General features: G+C 52.7%; 1 protein-coding gene across 3 annotated transcripts in view; it reads left to right on the top strand.

The window, feature by feature from the left end:
• The window catches only part of Gsn (gelsolin), a 51,160-nt gene extending 28,953 nt beyond the window's left edge, over positions 1-22,207 (top strand). For all 3 annotated transcript variants that reach the window (XM_013513255.1, XM_013513254.1, XM_005382570.2), the window contains 15 exons: positions 266-420; positions 6,501-6,662; positions 7,908-8,057; positions 9,073-9,162; positions 9,725-9,857; positions 11,226-11,314; positions 11,425-11,640; positions 12,981-13,114; positions 15,459-15,549; positions 17,484-17,654; positions 18,218-18,392; positions 19,304-19,428; positions 19,627-19,704; positions 20,821-20,881; positions 21,799-22,207. In XM_013513255.1, coding sequence (XP_013368709.1) covers positions 266-420; positions 6,501-6,662; positions 7,908-8,057; positions 9,073-9,162; positions 9,725-9,857; positions 11,226-11,314; positions 11,425-11,640; positions 12,981-13,114; positions 15,459-15,549; positions 17,484-17,654; positions 18,218-18,392; positions 19,304-19,428; positions 19,627-19,704; positions 20,821-20,881; positions 21,799-21,968 — 2,000 coding nt within the window. In that variant the 3' untranslated portion in view covers positions 21,969-22,207. The remainder of the gene's footprint in view (positions 1-265; positions 421-6,500; positions 6,663-7,907; positions 8,058-9,072; positions 9,163-9,724; positions 9,858-11,225; positions 11,315-11,424; positions 11,641-12,980; positions 13,115-15,458; positions 15,550-17,483; positions 17,655-18,217; positions 18,393-19,303; positions 19,429-19,626; positions 19,705-20,820; positions 20,882-21,798) is intronic.
• The last annotated feature ends 1,702 nt before the right edge of the window (positions 22,208-23,909 follow it).

The following is a 23,909-nucleotide window of genomic DNA, read 5'->3' as shown; positions in this document are numbered from 1 at the left end:
CTGGCTCCTCTGTGGCTTCCCTGGCTCAGCTCCCTGGTTTGCTCCCCGTGGTCAGGAGCCTGGAGTCTCTAACTTAGCTCTGCTCTGCAATGCTGTGGGTCCTGCACCCCCATTGTACAGATGGGTTAATGGAGGCTCACAGAAGGCAGGACCTTGCCTAGTTTCTATGACCAGCTGTGGGCAGCGCTAGAGGCTCCAGATTCCTTCTCCCTGGGGTTGGACCACCTTTCAGAAGCCAGGCTCATGCTGCTCTGGTGTCTCCTAGGCAACGAGTGCAGCCAGGATGAGAGCGGGGCAGCCGCCATCTTCACCGTGCAGCTGGATGACTACCTGAACGGCAGGGCCGTGCAGCACCGTGAGGTCCAGGGCTTCGAGTCGGCCACCTTCCTCGGCTACTTCAAGTCTGGCCTGAAGTACAAGGTGGGTTGGGCTCCTCCTTGCTTGGTGGTCGGGACCGATTCGCAGTGGCGGGGCCTTCTCAGGTCTGCTTGTCCTTTTCCTTACGGGCTATGGCAGACAGGCCAGAGGCCAGGCTTGGGAGCCAACCTGCCCCGGGTTTGGACCCTGGACCCTTTTTAGCTGTGTGACCTTGGATAAGTCACATTGCCTTTCTGAGACTCTGCTTCTGCATCTCAAAATGAGGAGAAGCAAATTTTCCGTAAGGTTATAGGGTTGTCTTCCTAGCTCATGGTGCGGAGCGGGCCGTGAGGGAGAAACCTAGCCTTTTTCTTTGCCCTGGGGGGCTTGGACTTAGTCCTCTTTCAGCACTTCATAGTTCTTAGGGCCTTACTTGTGAAGGGCCACTTGGTAGGTATCCATAGGGTACTTAGTCAGGTCACCCTTGACCTTGACCTCTGAAAGAGCCTGGGCCCAGGCGGAAGAGCTCTTTCTCCGAGCTCCCAGCCAGGTGGGCCTGAGCGAAGCCCAGCTGGGAAGGCCAGGAGGCTGCGCTCTGATCTGCTGTGTGAGCCCAGCGAGCTGCGTGCCCTCCAGAGCCGCCCTTTCCTCTCTGGTTGCGGGAGAGCCAGTCATTCCTGCTCTACAGAGAATATGATGCAGGGGTAGCTGGGAAATGCCTTGTGTGGGGCTGGGTTTCTTAGAAGGGCTTAGAGAAAGCTGTAGACTTGCAAAGCTGGGACTCTCTTTGGTCTGGAAAGGGGAGAGAACGCAAGGTTTGTTAGTCAGTTGGGACTTCATACAAGAGTCGGGACCTCTAATTTTATGGAAGTTACAGGGGACTGAAGTACAGCGAGGTTAAGCACCTGACCCAGGGTCACACAAGGAGCTGGGACCAGTTACAGGGTCCAATTACAGGGTCCGGAGCTAGAGCGAGAAACCAGGCCTCCTGACTCTTAGCATTCTTTCCACCAAGGCAACAAGGTTCTCGGGGAGGACTCAAGCCCCGTCGGTGACGCTAATGTGCTGTGTACACTCACAGAAGTCACTGTCCCTCTCTGGGCCTCAGGAGCCTTTGCGTCAGTGAGCAGTGACCCTGTGTTCCCAAGGCGAGGAGACACAGGGATTGAACGGCGGCGGGAAAGCACAGCAAGACCTGGATAGGGCCGCAAAGGGCAGGGTGTGGCTTGGGAATGGCTGGGTGGGACCTGGCTTCAGGCCCTGGCATCTATTTAGTGCCATTTGCCCATTTACCAGCTGCCAGTTCACCTGTGCCCCAGCTCCTCGCACCCCCCGCTGAGCTGTGTGGCTCTGCCTTCTTCCTCAGGCCGCTCTGGGCCTTGGACCCTGAAGAAGGAGAGGTGGGGAGGTTGGGAACCAGGTCCCTGAGCTGGATTAGAAGCAGGGCTTCTGCCGGCCCTGGAGCAGGACGTGGAAAAAGCAATCAGCCCAATCAGACTGGAGCTGAGGTCCCACCCCTGCTGACCCTCTCACAGGGCCCCCTGTGATCATTCATTCAGCGAAGGGTTTTGAAGCCCCTGTGCCAGCAGCGCCTGCTTCCTGCTGCTGGGGGAGGCGGGCACCGTCCTGGGGTGCACATGATCTCACACAGGCCTCAGAGCTGTCCCAGGCACTGTGTTAAAGCCCCTAACTACCAGGCTGAGATTGGGGCCCTTGGAAGAGGCAGAAAGATGGGTGGCTCGCGAAGCATCCATCCATCGGTCTGGGTGGGTGACAGGTGGAATCTCGAGGGGTGCTCAGCTCTTCGAGGGGTTCAGGGACTAGTAGGGGTTTGCTCACCTGTCTTACCTGTTTCTCAGGGGCTAGCTCCCTGGTTGAGCAAGGTCACAAATGTGAAAGTTCTCAGGTACACAGAAGGACAATTTCAAAGGGTCAGAGAAAGCTACAGTGCAGCTCACAGCGCCTCAGATTTTTAGGACTAAGTAAGGATGCCAGCAACCAGGACCGTATGTGGAGCCCTTATTATCATTCGATTCACACGATAGCCTTTAGAGTGGGTGGTAACAGGCCCATTTCATAGGGGAGAAAGCCGAGGCTCTGTGGAGTGACTAATTTGCCTAGCTCCACACAGCTCGGAGAAGGCTCTTATGGAACACTTGCGATGCTTCCTGTGTGTTGGGGACTCTTCTGATCATTTTATCCGTTGAAGTCATTTGGTCCTGTAGGGTAGTTACTTGGATCAGCACTGTTTTGTAAGTGATACAGAGATATTAAACAACTTGTCTGAGGTCACACAACTGTTAAGTAATGGAATTGGAATTCAACCCAGATGTGAAGGGCCTAGCACAGAGTGGACATTTCAAGATTCCTTGGCCCTGGACGGGAGCTCAGGCAGGGCCTAGTGTCCACATCCCAAGCTGCTTCAGCCCTGGGGTGATTTTCTTTGATACCCTTGACCGTGTTCTGAGGGATGCTCCGGAGGGTCCGTTCCCAACCATGACCCAGGTTTGGGGCTTCGTCCCTGAAAGCTTCTGGCTCCTGGTGGCAATGTGAGGTTCAAGGTTGGTCCTGTTCACCCCCTTCTGCGAGTCTCCGGGCTGCCCCTCACTTGGCAGGCCTAGCCCAAGGTTCTCACCCGGTGCCTCATCAATTATAGATCCCGAGAAGCAGGCTGTTATGCAAGACTTGTTCCCGTGAAAGCCTCTTCTTGGGAGCCATTCTGACCTCGGAGTGTGACAAGGGGCAGGGAGGGGACAAGAGCTCTTAGGAGGGGCTGGCGCAGGGCCTGGGCCCTGTTCTTCTGTGACCCCCCCATCTTAAGAGTCACTGCCCTGGGACATGGATCAGAATCCTTGATCTCCCATCAGCCTCGGTCCCCAGCTTCTCCCTCCCTTCCCTCTGCCTCAGACAGAACCCCGAGACCCCCCGGGGCTCCTTTATTGAAAACCTTTTGTTTGGAACCTGGGCCTGGCTGAGTCCGGGTAGATCCTGGTCCAGGAGCACAACTGGGAACCCAGAGACGCACGGATGTCTTTTGTCTCCCATTTCTGAGAAAAGGACCTCTGTGTTCCGAGGAGGAAGGGGATCCAGCCCCAGTCAGTTTTGTCATTGTTTTTTTTTTTTTCTCCGGTACCAGGAACTGAACTCACAACCTTGCGCTTGCCAGGCAGGCGCTTTTGCCGCTGAGCTAAATCCCCAGCCCCTGTCATTGTTTTATAAACAGCTTTTCATGTCCGTTTTTGTTGCTTGTTTCTCTTCTCACTGTAAGAGTCGCACAAGCTTAATACAAAAGGTCAAACATGACAGAAGTGCAAGTTTTAGTAAGTAAAAGTTCTCCCTGATTCTGCCCTTATTGATACTCAGTGGTGTTTTTTTCTCTGTCTCCACAAACATACTTATTTATTTATCTCATCGCTATAATTTGGAGAGTGGTTCTTATCACACTGAATTTTGTTTTAATAATATGATGCCGGTCTCTTCCCACCTAATAACTACACTGTAGAAAGCAACAATCCTAAAGATTATAGTAATAAAAAAAAAAAAAACCTGGCATGGTGGCACATGCCTCTAATCCCAGCACTTTAAGAGGCTGAGGCAGGAGGATTGCACATTTGAGCTCAGCCCAGATAATTTAGCAATTTAGTGAGACCTGTCTCAAAAAAAAAAAAGAAAAGAAAAAGGGTTGCAGACGTAGCTCATTGTTAAGGCCCTGAGTTTAATCCCAAGTACTACAAAGAGGGAAAATAAAGGATGATAGAAAAAAATGAGGAAAATTAATTTAAAACAAAATTCTGTCTCCTGCCTTTGTAGGTTCACTGAAGTCTGAACTCAAAGCCTTTGCACTGAGCTACACTCAGCTTTTTAAAAAATTTTTTATTTTTGAGGCACGGTCTTTCTAAGTAACTGAGTTGCCCAGGCTGGGCTTGAACTCATGCTCCTCCTCCCTCAGCCTCCCTGGGAACCATTCCTGGCTCACCAATATCTCCTAAAAGCTTGCATTTATGTATTTATTTATCTACTCTTTCTGAGTCTAATTTCCTAGGCCAGTAAGATTAAAGGAGTTAATTAATCAGGATACTCATAGCAATTGTCATTAGAAATCAAATATTCTTTTATATTTTATGCAGCAAATTCCTGAGAGCTGAGACTTAGGACATAAAGCGATCCTTTTCCTTGTTTGAGAAAAAGTTTTCTATTTTGTACAAACAAAAATAAAAGTCGTGCTTGGACAAGCAGAATATTCTAGAGGTGTGTGACACGCAGAGGTCCTTCTGGTATTGCCGCGATGCATAGCTCTGGGGAATCGGTGGAAGTGGCACTTTCTGAAAAGCTTTTCAGATCCACCCTCCCTTGATGCCGGGCTGAGTGAGGCCCTGGGTCAGTGCTGCCTGGAGACGCGCAGGAGTTGCTAGGCTGAGCGAGAGGCTCATCCCTGGAAGGGAGAACCCTGCCTCAGCCACCTCCAGCACTCGGGACAGGTGCTTAAATCAGCGCTGACCTTAGGATTCATGCTGATACCAAGAGGGGACACCAGAGGGCGCTCCCGTCCCAGCAACAGGGAAACACCCGTTTCCACTTGAAAGGTGACTCGATTGTGCTTTGTTCCTAGGTGACCCTAGCGACATCTGCTCCAACAAAACCCGGTGTTAGGGGAGAAGTGGGTGGGTCTTGCATATTCAGCCACACTTGGTTTGAATCCTGGCCCCACTATCCACCCGCTGTGAGATCTTAGGCGAGCCGCTTCACTGTGGGCTCATTTTCTCCCCTGAGGGATGAGATAATTGGCTCTCTAGCCAGGTGAAGGGCGACACCCTGAGCCTCGAACCCTCACACTGCACCATGCTTCCCATGGGTCAAAAAGGAAGCCCAATTGAAACTGGCCAAGACTTCGCCACATACTCGCTGAGTGCCCACGAGTAAGGCCAACTTCACTGAGTTTCGGGTCACCATGGGTAAAAAGGGAGTGCTATATAAGAACTTTTTTAGGTCTCCAGGGTGTGGGACTGGTGGGTACCCAGCGCCGGGGAGTGCTAGCTTCAAGAGAGCCCAGCAGCTGGACATGATGGCACAGACCTGTGATCCCAGCACTCTGGGAGGCTGAGGCAGGAAGATCACAAGTCTGAACCCATCCCAGGAAACTTAGTGACTTAGCAAGACTGGGTCTCAAAATAAAAAATAAAAAAAGGGCCGGGATGTAGCTGAGTAGGAAGTTCCTGAGTTCAGTCCCCAGTTCTGCAAAATAACAGCAGCAAGACAACAACAACAAAAACCCCAGCTAGCTTGCCTGGGCGTGCTACTGAGCCAAGAGTATGTGGGATGGTAGCGGGATGCTCCCTGCAGGTCCGTGCTCCAGGACATGGTGATCACCACAGGGGGCAGAGGAGAGGCCTGGGGCTCAGAGTGGGGCAGATACCTTGAGGCAGGGTCACTGTCCCTTACCCACAACTGCCTCTGAAGGGTCAGTTGGGTGGGACTTGCTATGGCACCACGGGAGGAAGGAGACTTCCGAGAGAGCCTTGAAGGATGGGAAAGATTCAGGCTTGGATTGGTGCGTTTCACAGACCGTTCAAGCCTAGAAGTAGGATGTGGTGGAGAGAAGGGATTCTTGATTCAGCGAGAAAGGGAGATGCAGTGTGAAGCAAAAGCACATGGGTACCTTCAGCCCTGGCTTTGCCAGACCCTTTATGATGCTTACGTGGCTAGTGTAACAGTCAGTGAGGAAGAGTAAGGAGCATTCCCTGCACTTTTGACCATGGAACCCTCTCTTTGCAGAATATCTGGGGAGAGTAGGGTGTCACAGCATATCCCCAGGGGTTTAAGAAAGCAGTGACTGCACTTCTTTGATCCAAGGAAGCCTCCAGGGGTCTTTTTAGTGGAAGATGAGAGCCAGTGGGATGTGGTGTGTGTTCTTAGCTCTGTGACCTCGGGCATATTTATTGCTTCCTTTCTTGTGGTGGGCAGACCAATGTCCCAATCTGAAATGCTAGTGGGGGTGAGAGCCCCGGGCTGGCTGAGCGTCACTGTGTTGTCGGAAGGCCACTGGTCTGCAGGCCAGAATTTCATTCCGCCAAGTCCTGTGTCTTTCTCCTGTCTGATTCTGTGGACCTCCCCACTTAACCAATGCTGTTTCCCTGGCCCCACAGAAAGGAGGCGTGGCGTCGGGATTCAAGCACGTGGTTCCCAATGAAGTGCAGGTGCAGAGACTCTTCCAGGTCAAAGGGCGGCGTGTGGTCCGGGCCACGGAGGTGCCTGTGTCCTGGGACAGCTTCAACAATGGTGACTGCTTCATCCTGGACCTGGGCAATGTGAGTCCTGCCTGCCTTTCCCAGGAGCCGCTGCGGTGCTCCTGGCCTGGCCAGATCAGGCCCTGGGGAGGTGGACATACTTGAGGACAGATGCATAAACATGGGCAGGGCAAATCCAGGAGCCATTAGGCCCCTCTGCACTGTGGGTAAGTTAGACAGAGACCCACACACAGGCAGGGTCTCAGTGCATAGACCCCAGCTGTGTGCACTCAAGCCCCCTGGCTCTATAGACAGTGGACACTATACACATGCACCTTCCCAACCCACATGAGCGCATGCTCACAAGGGTCCCAGCCAGACACACACCCTGGAACTCATGTGCCACACCCCGCGTGGCATACGACATCCTGCATGGGTGTATGTAAGGCTTTTATTAAAATATAGTGGTCACCATAGGACACTAGATCAAAAAACTTCACCAGCCCCCAGACAGCCCCCGTTGCCTCCTGCAGTCTGGAATTCTGTCAACAGCATGGATTAGGTTTGCCTGCTTCTGAACTTTATGCACATAAAGCTTAACTCTTTTATATCCAGATTCCTTCTCAGCATTGCATTTCTGAGATTCATCCATATTGTTGCACTTAGTTGCTACAGAGGAAGATTCTCTCGTGTGGGAATCCTACAGTTTGCTTATCTTATATCCTTTATGATGGTTTCCGGTGTGAGCTACTCAGAACTTTCTTGTGCAGGACTTTGCATACGGAAGGATGTGGTCTGTCAGGTGCATTCCCAGGATCAGGATTACACCCCTAGGGTATAGGTCAGCTGAGCTTTAGTAGCTCTGGCCAAATGATTTTCCGAAGTGGTGGGACCAGTTTATATTCTCATCAGCTTTATAACAACCTGCTTTGGAAAGAATGAATCTGCTCCCATGGATGAAGGAAGCATTAATCCCTCTTAATGACCCAACACCTGAAGGGCTCAGCTCCCAACGCTGCTGAAACCACATTTTCACATGAATTTCGGAGGAAAGAAGCCATATTCAAACCATAGCAGCGGGCAGACATCTGTACACAGCCGGGTGCTGTGATAGAAACACGTCCCCAGACCTGCACTCACAGGACCCGGAGTGCAGGGATCACAGCCCCTGTACGTGGGGGCCCCGCGCGTGTGCGCACTTGCTCTGCCATCCCTGCCTGGGCACACACAGAGCACCAAGAGCTTGCACAGACCCCGCGGTCTGTCTCCTTGCCGTGGCCTGTGTGAAGCTGGGGGCGCTGACCTCCTGGCATCTCTGTCTTGCAGAACATCTACCAGTGGTGTGGTTCCAACAGCAACCGATTCGAAAAACTTAAGGCCACACAGGTGTCCAAGGGCATCCGGGACAACGAGCGGAGTGGCCGGGCCCAGGTGTACGTGTCAGAGGAGGGCTCCGAGCCGGAGGCAATGCTCCAGGTAACCACAGGGGGGTGGGTGAGTGGGCGAGGGCGAGGAGCAGGGGTGGGCTGCTCCTGACTTCCTTCATCCCTTTCCAGGAGGAGGAAGCAGTGAGTTCTGCGCCCCCTTCTGGTCAGACCTCTTGTTTTCCCACCAGGCCTGTGTACTTCAGGGAGTGGGGCAGATCAGCTTCCCTGGCAATCCTGGAGAGCTCCCCTGAGAGCTGAGTTGGGGTCCTCAGACACACTGGAGTGTGACCCACATCCTCCCGTAGGGAGGGCAAGGCCTCCAAAGGAGCTAGGGAGGAGGGACCCCTGAGCGACAGGAGAGACCCAGTCCCCACGTTCCTCTGCTCACCACCATCCCTGATAGTTTATGGTGCATTTAATTGATAGCGTGGTGGGATTGCCAACCCTCATGCCCTGGGGATGTATGCATAAGACAGGAGTCACCAGGGAAAGGGGGAGACCGGGCACATCGGTTCCCATTCTCAGAAAGAGCAGGGAGGTGATTATTATGGAGAAGAGGGGCCTAGACGTCCTCCGCGGCTCGGGAGTGATGGTAGCTGGGCCTCAGAGGCTGGACAGTCCCAGAACAGAGGCATGACCACAGGTTCTGAGGTCACGGGGACTGAGAGTCAAATTCTGGCTTAGCCACCTGGTGGCTGCGTGGAGAAGAGATTTCATGTGTCTGGACCTCTGTTGCCCCTTCTGTGAACCGAGAGTGCTAACCTGGGCCTGCCGCGTGGGTACGAGGAGGAAGGGAACCGTGGAAGGTATCCACGGCTGCTGCCGGCACTTTGAGAACACAGCTGGCCTATCTGGAGGGCTGGCCTGAGGCAGGGCACAAGGAGGGAAGGACTTCCCCAGCGGATGGTGGGCTGGAGGCCCATGAGCAGATAGATGCAGGAGGAGGTCATAGCAGGCGAGGGCTCCACCTGGAGGGCTGCCCTGGCTGCCGTATGGGCCCTGCCTGCAGGGGGCGCCCTCCCAGGAGCTGCCCTCAAGGCCGCCCATGCCTTCCTGTCCTGCAGGTGCTGGGCCCCAAGCCGGCTCTGCCTGACGGTGCCGAGGACACAGCCAAGGAGGATGCGGCCAACCGCAAGCTGGCCAAGCTCTACAAGGTGAGCCTCAGCTCCCCTGGCCCCTGGGTGTGGGCTCGAGGCAGGGAGGTGGGAGATCTTGCCCTCCTCAGCCCCTCTGCTGTGAGGTTGAGGGCAAAGCGGGATCCCTTGGGGGCTTCGTCCTACCCGCGCCTCAGTGGGAGCTCCTGCGCTGCCCTTGCCTTCCTGCAGGAGGGGTGAGGATGGGATCAGGCAGCTCGGACACGGGCGCCTCTCTGTCGCTCTGTCGCTCTGTCTCTGTCTCTCTGTCTCTGTCTCTGACTCTGACTTTGTCTCTGTTTCTGACTCTCTCGGGTTCTGTTTCCTTGTCTGTAAAAAGGGTCAGCTTTGCGAGATTTCTGGGCGTCTGCAGAGAAAATGAATGGGAAAGTACCCTGAGAAAGTACGCGGGGAAATACTGCAGAAAGGAGGGCGCGTGCGGGGTGCCGGGTGTCGCCACCGGCTTCATTGATAACTTCCTCCTCCTCATCTCCCTTCCTCCTTCTCCCTCCTCTCCCTTTTCTTGCTCCTCTCTTTCCCCTTCTCTTCTGCTTGTTCCTGGTCCTCCTCCCTCTCCACGCAGGTCTCCAATGGCGTGGGCAGCATGACGGTCTCCCTCGTGGCTGACGAGAACCCCTTCGCCCAGGGGGCCCTCAGATCAGAGGACTGCTTTATCCTGGACCACGGCAGGGACGGGAAAATCTTTGTCTGGAAAGGTACAGGCACAGGGCAAAGGTCCCATCCAGCCACCTGCGGCTTCCAAGGGCTCAGTCCTGGGGAGGGCAGAGTGTGCTGGAGACACCTACTGCGGTGGAGGTCAGGAGTTCTCGCTTTGCTTGACTCTCTGTGTGATCCTGGGCACTTTACTCACCCTATTTGGGCCTTACATTCCTTATTTGGGCTAAAATTGTTGCCTCCCAAGTGCATTAGGTCAGTTCTCTGAGAGATTAATTGTTGTCATGTAAAAACTCTTTAAAAAAAGATCTAGCTTTGTGGTCACATAAGGTCATGGGGCACAGTGGATTGGACAGTGTTACAGTTTGTTACTATAGAACTTTAAAGCTGGGCGTAGTGGTGCATGACTGTAACCCCAGTTCTCTGGGAGGCTGAAGCAGGAGGCTTGCAAATTCAAGCCTGCAAGAACCTACAGTCTCAAAATAAAAAAAGTTAAAAGGGCTTAGGGATGTAGCTCAGTGCAAAAGCCCTGGGTGTGCAAAAAAAAAAAACAAACAATTTTTTTTTTTGAAAAGGGCCTTCTAAATTGCTGTGTATACCAGGACCTTTCTAGAAGGTGACCTGGTGTGTTTGGGAAGCTTCATGCTAGAGTCCATGGGACTCTTCGTGGAATGTTTTTGGGAATCTCCTGCAAAGCACTGGCCCGGATGTTTCAGAGAGGCCCAGGGGTGTTCTGAGGGGGCCCCTCTTCCCAGAGGACAGGGGGAGGGAGGCCGTGGGTAGACAGAGACAGCGCGTGCTCACTTGTGGCTCTTCCCAGGATTGCTCTGGGCTCCTGGGGCCTGGGCCAGCCCACCTGGCTGTTGGCCTTTGCCATGGGCAATCTGGACACCGGCTGGCAGGACTCCTGGCATGGGTTGACCTCTGGGCGGGGACAGAGTCCAGCCTGTGCAGTGTGGGGGATGCACTGTCTGCGGAGGGCGGCTGTAGCAGTATGTGCGACCGAATCTGAATCGCAGCTGTTGCCCTTGCTGAGGTGCCTTGGCCGGGTCATGGAACCACTCTGAGATCCCTGTTCCCTTATATATGCAAATAGGGACAAGAAAATCATGACTTTATTAGTGAGGCTGTTGTGTGGATAATGAAATAATCTGGGTGTAGTCCTGATGGCAAAGCACATGCTCAGTAAATAGACCGAGTGGTGATTGTGGTCACCATCACGGGCCGGGACCCAGGTGAGAACCCCAGGACCTCTGGGAGCCTCTGCTCTCAGTGGAGCAGTGGTTCTCTGGCCTTGGCGGGGCGCCACCTCAGGAGTAGGGAGGCTCACCTTTCCCTGGACACTGGGTGGTGGGGTGCAGCAGGTCCCAGGCCCCTGCCCCCCTCACGGCTTCTCTGGCTGCCCACAGGTAAGCAGGCCAACACGGAGGAGCGGAAGGCTGCCCTGAAAACGGCCTCCGACTTCATCTCCAAGATGAACTACCCCAAGCAGACCCAGGTGAGCGTGGGAGGCCAGAGGGACAGTGGATGGCCCAGTTGGGAGTGGGTTGGACCGGACGACCCTGGGGACAGGGCAGCCCAGCCACCCGCGGCTCCCTCCACCTCCAGGTTTCAGTCCTTCCCGAGGGCGGCGAGACCCCGCTCTTCAAGCAGTTCTTCAAGAACTGGCGGGACCCAGACCAGACCGACGGCCCGGGCCTGGCCTACCTCTCCAGCCACATTGCCAACGTGGAGCGTGTGCCCTTCGACGCCGCCACCCTGCACACCTCCACCGCCATGGCTGCCCAGCATGGCATGGATGACGATGGCACTGGGCAGAAGCAGGTATCCCCGGGGTGAGGGGCTGGAGCAGGTATACCCGGGGCCCTCTTTCCCTGCCCCGGTTGGCGGCACTGTTTCGGCTTCCCTAGTATGTTTCTCTCCGAGGTTTCCACCAGAGTTTTATAGAGGAGACTCTGGTGTTGCTTATTTTTTACAGTGCGTAGCCTGGGCACCTGCTGTGTGCCAGGCCCCGTGCCATGTGTCTCAGACCCTACACCAGCACTGAGGGATGCTTGGTCTGAGAGGGGAGGTGACTATAGGGCCACAGCTGACTCTCAGCCCTGTGTGATCCATGGAGATGGCAGGGAGCCCAGGGGATTGTGGGAACACAGGAAGGCAGTGGGAAACAGGTGGCCGGGGTGGCTGACGCACAGTTTGGAGCTGGAGTTCGCTGTTGGAAAGGGGTGGACATTCCAGAGGTTTGCAGAGTGCTGTCCCCGGAGGCCGGAACATCCCGAAAGAAGGATTGGGAATGCTGGCTCTAGAGGTGTAGTGATGTAACCTATTTGAGGCACACCTCCTTGCCTGTTAATGGAGTTTCATCCCACTGGGCACCTTCAAGAAATTTCCAAGTTCCGGGAGGTTGTAGGATTCTATTTTCCTACATGTGGAGCACCGTGGTGTCCCCACTATACCACCAGGTGGCGCTGCAGGGCCTCCTGACTGTCAAAATCTCATTGCCCAGAGCTCTGCGCAGCTCTGCCAGCAGGGGTTATTCTGAGGCCACCTGGAGATGGCCCTGTCTCTGGAAGTGACCCATAAAGTCCACGTGACTCAGTAACTATGCGGACAATGGCAACATTAATAATACAATAATAATTGTTACATTAGTAAGAGTAGCTGCCATCTACAGAGCTATCACCTTCTGGGTATAACAGGAATTTTCATGAAAAAGCGCATTTGAGCCTCACAATGCTTCCAAGTAGGTCTTACTATTATTATCCCCATTTTTCAGATGACAAAACTGTTTGGCCAGGTCACACAGCCAGGCTGCAAGGGCTTTTTCTACACAGCTCTGTCTTGGAGGTTTTTGTTGCGTCCTCCAAGGTCCAAGCTCCCATGGCCTCCAAGAGGAGGAGGAGCCTGATTTTGGATCTGGGTTTGGCTATGGTCAGAAGGAGCTGCCATGATGGTGCCTCCCGGGAGGAAGTACAGGGTGGGACAGGAGAACCATGTCAGAAGGCACAGCAGGAACCTGGGTCCCAGCCCTGCCTCATCATGGCTGTGTGATTTAGGCCAGTTATTTAACTTCAGCTTGTGCCCAAGCAGAACCACCTAGAAAAGCTCCCCCGAGGTGGGGTCGGGGCTCTGCCGGCTGTCTGACCCCAGCTTTGCTCTGGCAGATCTGGAGAATCGAAGGCTCCAACAAGGTGCCTGTGGATCCTGCCTCGTATGGGCAGTTCTACGGAGGTGACAGCTACATCATTCTGTACAACTATCGCCATGGCGGCCGCCAGGGGCAGATCATCTACAACTGGTGAGGGCTGGCGCCACCTGCTGTTTGGGAGGCTTGGAGGGGGGCAGTGGCTAGGCCTGAGCAGGGCGGCAAGTGCCCAGGTTGAGAAGGACTGAGGAGGTCTTGGGGTATGGGCTGCGGTGGGACAGGTACGCCCTGCTGGGAACACTTCTTGTCCTTAGGCACCTGTGTTATTTCTCCAAACCTGCTCTTACCAAAATATGACGGGTTTAATTTCGGAGGTGCGGTCAACAGGGAGAAATCAATTAACCAAGCACATTTTCCCCACAAGTCCACGCCAAGTACTGCACACACTGGTACTTAGCCTTCTGCACCGGTTTTTAAATGAAAAAATTATTCTGTACCCCATAAATATGTACGGTTGTTTTATATATATATATATATACATATATATATATGTCAATTAAAACTTTATTTAAAGAATCCTTTTAGAACAAGGGATACATTCATCATACTCCAAATTGAGAAATCTTATTCCCACTTCTACATACTTCTCCAAGCCCCATCCCTTCACTGGGAACCACTTGCAATATTTCTTGTGTATCTTTCTAGTAATTCTTCGTGCAAATATGACTCATATTCCTAATTCTCTACCTTCCTTATGCAAATGCTATAGCATACTATGTGAAGGTCTTACACCTTGCTTTTCGGCCAGAGTTCTTCCAGGAGACCAATCTATGTCACTGCATAGACAGCTTCCTTGTTGTTTTTTTTTTTTTTTACAGCTTTATAACATTCCTTTGGATGATTTATTTCACGGATTTCTTGTTGATACATAGTTGGGTTGACTCCAGTCTTTAGCTATTACAAGCTTCGCTGAGATGAGTAACTTTAAACAAACATCATGCTGAATAGGTAGAGAAATCCCTCTGGGGTTAGTTCCCAGCAGTGGGATTGCGGGGTCAGAGTCCTCACATCTGTCACTTTGATAGATTGCCCCGGTTCTCCTTGATAGTACTCATGGTATTTTGCATTCCTACCAGCAAGCTGTGAGAGTGTTTTAGTTTAGCCACACAGGGCCCTGTGTTGTCATAATTGTCAGCGTTGTCAACCTGATAGTTTATCAAGTGGCTTCTCATAGTACTTTGAATTTGCGTTTGAGGGTGGGGGTGTGGCTCAGTGGTAAAATACTTATCTAGCAGGTATAAGGCCCTGGGTTTGATTTTCAACACAGAGATCAAGTGTTTCTCTTATGACATACACCGTCTCAGACCTTTTGTTTGATTATTAACTGTTAGGTTTCTTCTTTGAGGTGGTTTTTTTTTTTATCTTGAAATAGTTTTAGATTGGCAGAAAAATTGTGAAAATAGTACAGACAGTTCTTGCATACCTACAGCTCAGTTTCCTGTGTGTTCACATCTTACGTAACCATCCATCAGGAACCTACGTGGATATTTGTCTTGGGCCTTCCCCTGAATTTCACCGTTTTCTCACTCCTGTTCTTTTTCTGGCCCAGGATCTAACCTAGCACCCTACACAGCTTTTACTTTTCATGTCTTAGTCTCCCAGATCTTTTACCAGTTTCTTAATCTTTCCTTTTGTGACCTTGACACTTTTAAAGAACACTCATCAGTTACCTTGCAGACTTTGACAAACTCACACGCTTAGAAGCAGCTTAGGGCTGGGGATATAGCTCAGCGGTCTAGCGCCTGCCTGGCAAGCGCGGGGTCATGAGTTTGATTCCCAGCACCACAAGAAAAAAAGCATAGAAGCAGCTTAGCAATTTTAAACCAGATAAAATATAAGAAAATGCAGTATACATGCGCATGGTACAAAATTCTTTAAAAAAACTTTTAAAAGTTTGCTACAGCAACATGCCTATCAGTCAGATTTGGTTTGCTCATCCAGGTAACAAGTGTTGGTCATGGGACATTGAGCCCACGTAGGGAGAGACAGGGTAGAAAGCCCAGCTCATCTAACTGTCCCTTCTCAGGGCGACCACCGCTGACCCCTGGGGGAACATCTGTGCAGACCTCTCTGCACCTGTGCACCTGGGGCTAAATCAGCTGATGTCTTTTCCCCCTAATGGGCTCATGTCACAAGCGCTGTCCTCTGAACCGCTCTTCCACACAGAGACACGTCCCAGCCACTTTTCTGCATCTTGGATTTGAATCTCAGCCCCTCTGCTGTAGCTGTCCAGTGTGGGGTGACCCAGCCTGTCCTCTCCGGGGCACATTTAGGACAAGGGAATCCATTCAGGGCACCCGGCTCTAAGTAACAGGACAGGGGGCTGAGCTGACTCTGGTTTCTCTTTCCTGCTCCGTAGCGGGGAGATCGGCGGGTTTCTTAGAGAGTCCCAGGGCTCTGTGCAAACCTCAGTGCTGATTTTCACTTCCTCTTCCAGGCAGGGAGCCCAGTCTACCCAGGATGAGGTCGCCGCATCTGCCATCCTGACGGCCCAGCTGGATGAGGAGCTCGGGGGTACCCCTGTCCAGGTGAGCCACCCACTGCCTCTCCAGGCTGCAGCTGGGCCTTGGCCGTCTGCTACTCTGTCTCACTGTCCATCGATCCGTCTGTCAATGCGGCAGATATTTGTGCAGGGTCTCCATGTACCCCGCATTACGTCTGCGGCCACGGACACCCAGACCCCGCCTCTGCCCTCATGGGCTTTGGAGTCCAGGGATTGATACACATTCAGCAAACGTGCACATCCATGGATGCAGACCACACACAATGACATAGGCAGAGAGCAAGATGAAAAGGCGCAGCAGGACAGGGCAGCCGGAAGGGCTGTGTGGCTGAGCAGCTAAGAGGATGGATGTGGAGCCAGCCTGCGTGGCTTCGGACCCTGTCTTTACCCTGGCTAAGTCTCTTAGCCTCTGCTCCTCTGTGTTCTCAAAATGGGGATACTCACTGGCCATCTTGCAGGATTGCTCTGCTTAAGGGCGAAGAATTAAACATTGGTAAAACATTTAGAGCCGTGCTTGGTACAGAGCAATTCTCCCATGTGTGGAAGTGTTAAGTATCAGGACATAAATCCCAGGCAGCACCTAATGAGATCAGAGAAGCCTACTCCTGCCCTTGGGAAAGGACTCTTCCAAGAGGGCCTAAGTCATGAGTGGGAGGTGGCTAGGCAAAGATGAAGGAAAGTATTTTCCAGATGGTGGGCAGAGCATATGCAAAGGCCCTGGGGAGGGAAGGATGTTGGGTATTAGGGCAAGAGGAATGTGCCGTTGCATAAAGCTGGGGAGTGGCTGCGAGGGCCGTAGTCAAGGCTGTTGACCTTGACCCGGAGAACAGTGGGCAGTTGCTGAGTGGTGAACCTGGGCTGCAGGGATTTCTGCTGGCTGGAGCTTTGTGCGGCAGCAGTGCCAGGCCACAGAGCGAGGCTGTGGGGGAAGCAGCTGAGAATTCTGCTGCCCGCATTCTGCCTTTGGCGTGGGCAGGGCTTTTAGCTTGGATCTGGGCTTGGTGCTCTGATGACCAGTGACAGTCCAGGTGCTGGGTACCAACAGCTGGGTACCAATTGGGCATGGTGGCGCATGCCTGTAATCCCAGAACTCAGGAGGCTGAGGCAGGAGGATCATTGCGAGTTCAAGACCAGCCTGGGCTACAAAGTGAGCTCAAGGCCAACTTGAACTGCATAGCAGGACCCTGTCTCAAAAAGACAAAAAAAAAAAAATAGCGCTAGGTACCAAGACTGCTGTCATAGCTTACTCCATCCGACAACGGCCTCAGCAGGGGCACTCTTGGCCCCATTGCACAGAGAAAGAACCTGAGAGGTTGAGGACCGCACCCAAGTTCTCACCACTAGGGGGCTGAGTAGGGTGGGATCTGAGCCTCCACCTAGCCGTGGCAGGTTGTGATAGGCAGTGGCCACAGGACCCCTGGCACACTTGTAAGGTCATTGTCCAGACTGGCGCGCAGCCCCCTCAGCCTGGATGTGAGCGAGATTCTTGGTGTATACCCTCTCTGTCCCCTCCCTCTGTCACCAGGCCACAGAGCGAGGCTGTGGGGGAAGCAGCTGCGGGTGAGGGGCGCTGGGTGGTTGCAGGGGTCTTTCAGGTCTGGAAGGCTCTGTTCATATCACTTGTGGCCCCCATCCCTGGAACTGACGTCACCGTTCTGGAAGAATGTCCGTGAGCCATCCCGAGCTTCCATTTAAGGGAATATTTGCATACATGGGCTCCCCTGGCTCTTGGTCAACAGAATGAGTCCTCATGGGGGCAGAGAAAGAACCAGCAGCAGTGCAGCACCCAGGGGACCTCAGGCCTTCCTGGAACTTGGCTTTCCCGCCAGTGCCTGGGACGCTTCGTGTCACACTCGGACACGGCATGGTGGCCTGGACCGGGGGCACGGGTGCAGGGCCACACAGAAAGACAGACGCCTACCCACCCCCTTTCCTGACGATCTCCCTGTCTCTTTCCAGAGCCGAGTGGTCCAAGGCAAGGAGCCTGCCCACCTCATGAGCCTGTTTGGCGGGAAGCCCATGATCATCTACAAGGGGGGCACCTCCCGCGAGGGCGGGCAGACGGCCCCCGCCAGCACCCGCCTCTTCCAGGTCCGGGCCAGCAGCTCTGGAGCCACACGGGCCGTTGAGGTAACACACAAAGCCTGGACCCCAGGATGCATGTCCCTGCCCCAAAACTTCGCAGATCTGCCCAGGAGTGTGTGGGGTTGGGTGAGGCACTCAGAAGCAGCATCTCGTGCCTTTCTGGCCTGGCAGCAGGGCTGCCTGTCTTGGACTTGTTCCTGTTTCAGGCATGCCCAGTGTCCCTTGAATACCTTCTGTTTCACGTAGCTCACTACTGTCCACGTGCTCCATTCTATCCAATTCCAATCTGGGGGCCCACTGCCCTTCCAAGGTGGAAGACAAGACCTGGGTGTGGTTCTGCGGGGGGCGGGTCTGAGCATCCTGGAGGAAGTGCGGTTATCTCCCTGGTTTTGGGTACTCATGTTCTGTGAGCCCAGAATTCTAGAATCATCTTGGCCTCAGACTCATGGGAGTCAGCTGTATCCATCAAGGCTGTGTGCTCAGCTCTGCTGGGGTGTGTTTTCCTGAGTTTCTGCCCAGAAGCTAGTCCTGCTGCGAGGTCCCCTGGGCTGGAGGAGGCGCCGGGGCTGTCTGTCTGCTTCCTGGCTAATGGATCGCTGCCTTCCCAGATCATGCCTAAGGCTGGCGCTCTGAACTCCAACGATGCCTTTGTGCTGAAGACACCCTCGGCAGCCTACCTGTGGGTGGGCACGGGAGCCAGCGACGCGGAGAAGACAGGGGCCCAGGAGCTGCTGCGGGTGCTGAAGGCCCAGCCGGTGCAGGTGGCTGAAGGCAGCGAGCCAGGTGGGCACCAGGCAGGGGCTGTCAGTCTCCCCGCCTCTGTCTGCCTGGGGCTCCATCTCCACCCCTCCCCGGGTCTTTGTGTGTGCTGAGCGTAGTGGCTGACTGAAGGAGGGCCGCAGCCAGCGAGAGGCTGCTGCCGAAGGTGATCACTTGCCAAGAGACCTTGAGGGACTATAGGTGTTGGAGGGACATTGTCTGTACTGAGCTTCACAGTCCGCTTGGCCAGAAATGCCACCATCCTGCCTTCCCGTGGCAGCGCTCCATCTTCTCAGCTGGTGCTTCTAGCCTGCCCCTTCCTGTGTGGTGTTGGAAGTGCGGGAGAGGCAGCTGGTCTGCAGCAGCAGCGCTCAGGAGAAACCCCAGGGAGAGCGGACCCGTTCTAGATCCACCAGAGGCACGCTGATGGCACACAGCGCTGGACATGTGTCTAGCGGAACAGAGGGACCAAATTTTTAATCGCTTTTCATTGTAATGAATTCAAATTTAAATAGCCACCCGTGGACAGAACAGGTGTAGACAGCAGTCACAGGGGAAAGAATCTGAAGATTGGAGTCAGAAAAGCTTTGCACCCTGGCCTTACTGCTTACTAGCCCGGTGACTTTGGGTGAGCTGCTTAACCTCTCTAAACCTCAGCTGTCTCGTTCGTTGAGTAGGGGTAAATACACCCCTCCTGTAGTGCTGCCATCCTGGCTCTGTGTCTGCTGCCCAAGTTTACCCTGCCTAAGCCTCTATTTGACTGTCTTCAAATTCCTTCCTGTTCCTTCACTCTTGGTCTCCTAGAATTATAAAGTGGGGGTCGGGATGGCAACCAGTTGATTTGGCCAGCGGTCTGATGAGATGTCCTGGGGCATGGGGGACATCCTGGGATGTCCTGTTTGTCCCTCAGCAACTGATATGACTTCCCTTCACAGACAGCTTCTGGGAGGCCCTGGGCGGGAAGGCCGCCTACCGCACATCTCCACGGCTGAAGGACAAGAAGATGGACGCTCACCCTCCTCGCCTTTTTGCCTGCTCCAACAAGATTGGACGTTTTGTGGTGAGTCCTCACTGAGAATGTGTATCTGCTTTATGGAGCCGGTCCTGGGGGCCTCTGAGGAGCAGGGACGGGAGGAACTGTCTAGGGCCGCAGCCTGGAGGAAAGAGCCTCTGCAGCCCTGACCAGCTCTGCGGCTCCGTCCTGGGGCAGATGGGGCTGCAGGTGCTCTTCCTTTAACCCCTGTGATTCTCCACCCAGATCGAAGAGGTTCCTGGCGAGCTCATGCAGGAAGACCTGGCTACCGATGATGTCATGCTCCTGGACACCTGGGACCAGGTGAGTGAAGGAGGGAGGGTGAAGGCCAGAGGGGCGGGAGGCCAGCGGCTTGGGGTGGGAAGAAGAAGTACCAGGTGTTGCCAGAAAAGTTCCTGAACTGCCACCGCCAGTCACTTCCCTCTCTGAGCCTCCATTTTCTTGGCTCTGAAATGGAAGTAATGGTCTCCACCAGGCAGGTGTAGTTTCCTTGGAAACTGCAACACAGCAGCATGGAAGCCCGGATCAGGTGACCCGCTTCATTCTCCTGGGCAAACTCTTGCTTTCAATCTGCTGGTAGAGAAAACTGAATTTAGCAGCCCCCACCATGCAGGCAGAGACTGCCCAGTGTCACATGAGGTTGGAAGTGCGCCTCCTCCTGGGCACTCCCAGGGCCGTTCTCAGGGAGGTGAATCCTGTCAAGTGGCTTCCCCAAGAGTCCCCAGGGATGCAGAATCGCTGCCCAAGGAGACATATGCCTCCTCTCCACCCACGCAGCTGTTTCTTGGAATCTGCAGGTGGAAGGCAAGGACCAGAATGTTTGCAGCTTGAGCCATTCGGCTGTTGTCATTGGTTGATCCCCTGGCTAGCCAATCTGTTTGTCCATCTGTTTATTTGTTCACTCAGCCAATATTTGTACAGCACCACCATTTTGCAGTCAGAATGCTGAGCGTTAGGAATCCTGTGAGAAGCCAGATAAACTCAATACCTGTCTAAGAGGAGCTGAACAAGGAAAAACCAGCAAGTCTGGTATTTCATTGTCTGGTGCCATTTTATCAAAGGCAAATGCTCCTGAAAATGATATTTTAAAGATGCATAAAAGTACTGTAGTATCTTGGTTCATGAACTTAATTCTTTCCATGATTCTGATTGCAGATGACATAAAAAATCAGCTGAATAGATTTTTATGGGTCACGAAACTCATCATCATGGTCATAATGGTGGGGAGCTGTTATTCCAAGCTCAGACACATCTGCCACATCTGTCACATCAGTCATACTGCCCCCTGTCCTTGTGGTCATGGTCTGTCGGTGTGGCAAGTCAGTTGAGAGCTACGTCTGGCCAAGCGCCCGATACTTTCCCATTCTCAGCAGTGAACTTGGCCCCTCACACACTTTACACTTCCCATCTCGCCCACAGGTCTTCGTCTGGGTTGGAAAGGATTCCCAAGAAGAGGAGAAGACAGAAGCCTTGACCTCTGGTAAGGACTCAAAGTCTTTGGTTTTAGGTGGGAGCAGTTTCCAGCCCTAGGAGTTAGGATCAGTGGGATGGAGATTTCTTCCTCCACAGTCAGCCCCTATTAAGCCCTGCCAGGGGTGATATGTTTAGTCAGCGTTCCATGACTGTAACAAATATCTGAGACAATCAATTTATAAAGCAGAAAAAATTCATTTTGGCGCAGAGTGTTGGAGATTTCAGTCAATGGTCCATTGACCTGGTTGCATTTGGGTTTATGGTGATGGAGCATATCATGGTGGGGAATGCAGAGGGAAGCCCATGGCTAGACTTGAAAACAGCGGAGGAATGGGCAGGGTCCCAGCTGTCCTCATTAGGAAATGCCCCAATGGCAGAAGACCTCCTAAAAGGAGAATCATTGGCTCCATCTCTTAAAGTCTCTGCCACCTTCAATAGCACCAAACTGGGAACCAGCCTTTACCTATGGGCTTTTAGGTGATAAGAGAGAGAAGGAGAGAGACCACATCCATCCCTGGGATGCCTGAAGGTTGAACTTGCCAGGGTTTAATGTTGGAAAGCAGATCCCTGGTAGCTGAACCAAGCTGATTTAAGACCTGGAAACCTAAAAGCAGATTCTTTAGTATCTTGCAACAGCCAGGGAGAAATAGTAAATCTAATGAAAGGCTATGAGTTTTGTAAGCAGGAAGTTGGGCTATAGTTTCTGTCTCTTCCTGTGTCCCTGGGCGGGTGATGGGGAACCCACATGGGTATCATTGCCTGTAAGGGATAGTGGTCTCTACTGCAGGGACAGGAAGTAGGGACAGTGGGACCAAAATCCATCATTGGCAACCCCTGCTCTGAACCACCTTCTCCCTCCTGCCCTCCTGTTGTGGGAGGCACTAAGAATCTTTGGGTTTTATTTCCCCCCGTGTGTGTCTATAGCTAAGCGATACATCGAGACGGACCCAGCTAATCGAGACAGACGGACCCTCATCACTGTGGTGAAGCAAGGCTTTGAGCCTCCTTCTTTCGTGGGCTGGTTCCTTGGCTGGGATGATGACTACTGGTCTGTGGACCCCTTGGACAGGGCCCTGGCTGAGCTGGCTGCCTAAGGAAGGGCAAGACCCACCACTGTCACCCATCAGTGCCTTTTAGAACTGTCCATCTCCCAAAGAGATTTGCGGTGAGCAGGGCAACTCTGGTGCGTGCGTGTGTGCGTGCGTGCATGTGTGTGTATGTGTGTGTTTTATAGTAGCCAAAAACAACCCTACCAAAATTCAGGGTCCTCGCAAACTTGTCTCAAATACCCGTGCTTTGGAAATTAAATTCAATAAAAGCTTTTTGAAGTGTGTTGGTCTAGTGTAGCTTTGCTATGTTCCTCCCTTGCTAGCTCCTACCCACCTGATTGATGGTGGTACTCTTTGTTCCTGGGAATTCTGAGAAACCCAGTCAGGGGCCTTGTATGTGCCTATGAACCAATAGCTGAGCCCCATCCACCTGCGCGTTAATGGTGGTCATGTGAGAAGCAGATGCCAAGGTGAAGACAGATGTACACAGGTTGTCCTGGGGGACATGTTGCCTGGGAAGAGCCATCAGACCAGGATACAAGTCCGACCTAAGTGAAAAAGAGAAGAGAAGGCTGGGGAGAAGTGTCCCATATGGCCCTTCGGCCAGGGAAAGTTTGGCAAAGCTTTCGGGAAGTCCTGAGCCAAAGTCGAAGTGTTCTTTTTAAATTCAATAGCATGTTCCTATTTTTCTTGATTTTTTTTAATTGCAGCAAGCTATTCATAACAGTATTTGTCACTTGGACCATTTGTAAGAATATGATTCACCGTCGTGACATACACTGCAGTGAAGCCATCACCTCTGCCTGTGCCCAAGCCTCTTTCATAGTTTTTGACATAAGTACTATGTGCATTAAATAATAACTCTTCATTCTCTCTCCCCCCAGCCCTAGGAAATCTCTGGCCCACTTCCTGTATCTATGAATTTGCCAATTCTAGATAGCTTGTGTAAGTGGAGCCTGGCTTATTCCACCAGGAATAACATTTTCAAGATTCATCTGTGTTGTAGCATAAATCAACATTTCATCCCTTCTTGTGGCCAGCTAGTACTCCGTTATATGTATATACCACGTCTTGTTTATCCACTCATCCATCAACCAACATCTGGGTTGCTTCTACCTCTTGGCTATTGTGTATGATCCTGTGAATATAGGTGTACAAATATCTGTTCCATTCAAAGTGTTCTGCGCCAAGCCTACGTCAGCCAGGAGAAGTTTTTTGTGTTCCAAAAGCAAGTGTGTCTAACCTCCCCCAAAGCCCACCACTGGGAGGCATGGCCGAGAAGCAGCTGTGGGGGTGGGGTTCAAAGCAGCAGGTGGGGCCCTTAGTTAATTACACTTCCTGTAGTAGGAAGTAGGCAAGGTGCATTGTTATAACCATCACATCCTGTTGTAGGCAGCTGAATTAGCTAGAAATATTATAGGCAGTAAGACAGAGCTAAGCCCTCAAAGGAGCCAGTATGGAAGACAAGATACTTTGGAACTGTGGGAGAGACAGGCGCTTCCACTGTGGGCCAGACTGCAGGACACAAGTTGAAACAAACACACCCATATACCTCCCTAGGAATGGACATCTGGGATAGGTATTCTAAATAGGTATCCATCACCTTGAAAAAGCCAGGAAGAGCCACTAACCCACCCCCTACTGTGCATACCCCCTTGCTACGTGACTCGCTTCCCCATTTGATCCTGATTTAATCAATTTTACCTGAGCAACTATACTCGGAATCTTATTGGTTGACCATAGTTTTGTCCCACCTCATGCCCGCCTTTTGAGTTCCCATGTTTCCCACCTTGGACCTGCCTCACTTTGTGGATTTGCTGTATAAAAATCCCTAGAAAAGGCAGGTTCCCAGGCAATCCACTCGGGTCCCCTTCTATTTCTCAGACAAAAGCTTTCTTTCCCCCAAGAAATGTATTCTGCTCTTAACCTCCTTTGTTCCTAAAATTCATTTTTTCCACTTTAGAGAACATGAACTTGTCCCAGATA

The sequence above is a fragment of the Chinchilla lanigera genome, unplaced genomic scaffold (assembly GCF_000276665.1).
Source record: "Chinchilla lanigera isolate Chin_1 unplaced genomic scaffold, ChiLan1.0 scaffold00018, whole genome shotgun sequence".
NCBI lineage: Eukaryota > Metazoa > Chordata > Mammalia > Rodentia > Chinchillidae > Chinchilla > Chinchilla lanigera.
Note: the sequence above shows the minus strand (reverse complement) of the source record. Positions and strands in the feature narration are given on the sequence as shown.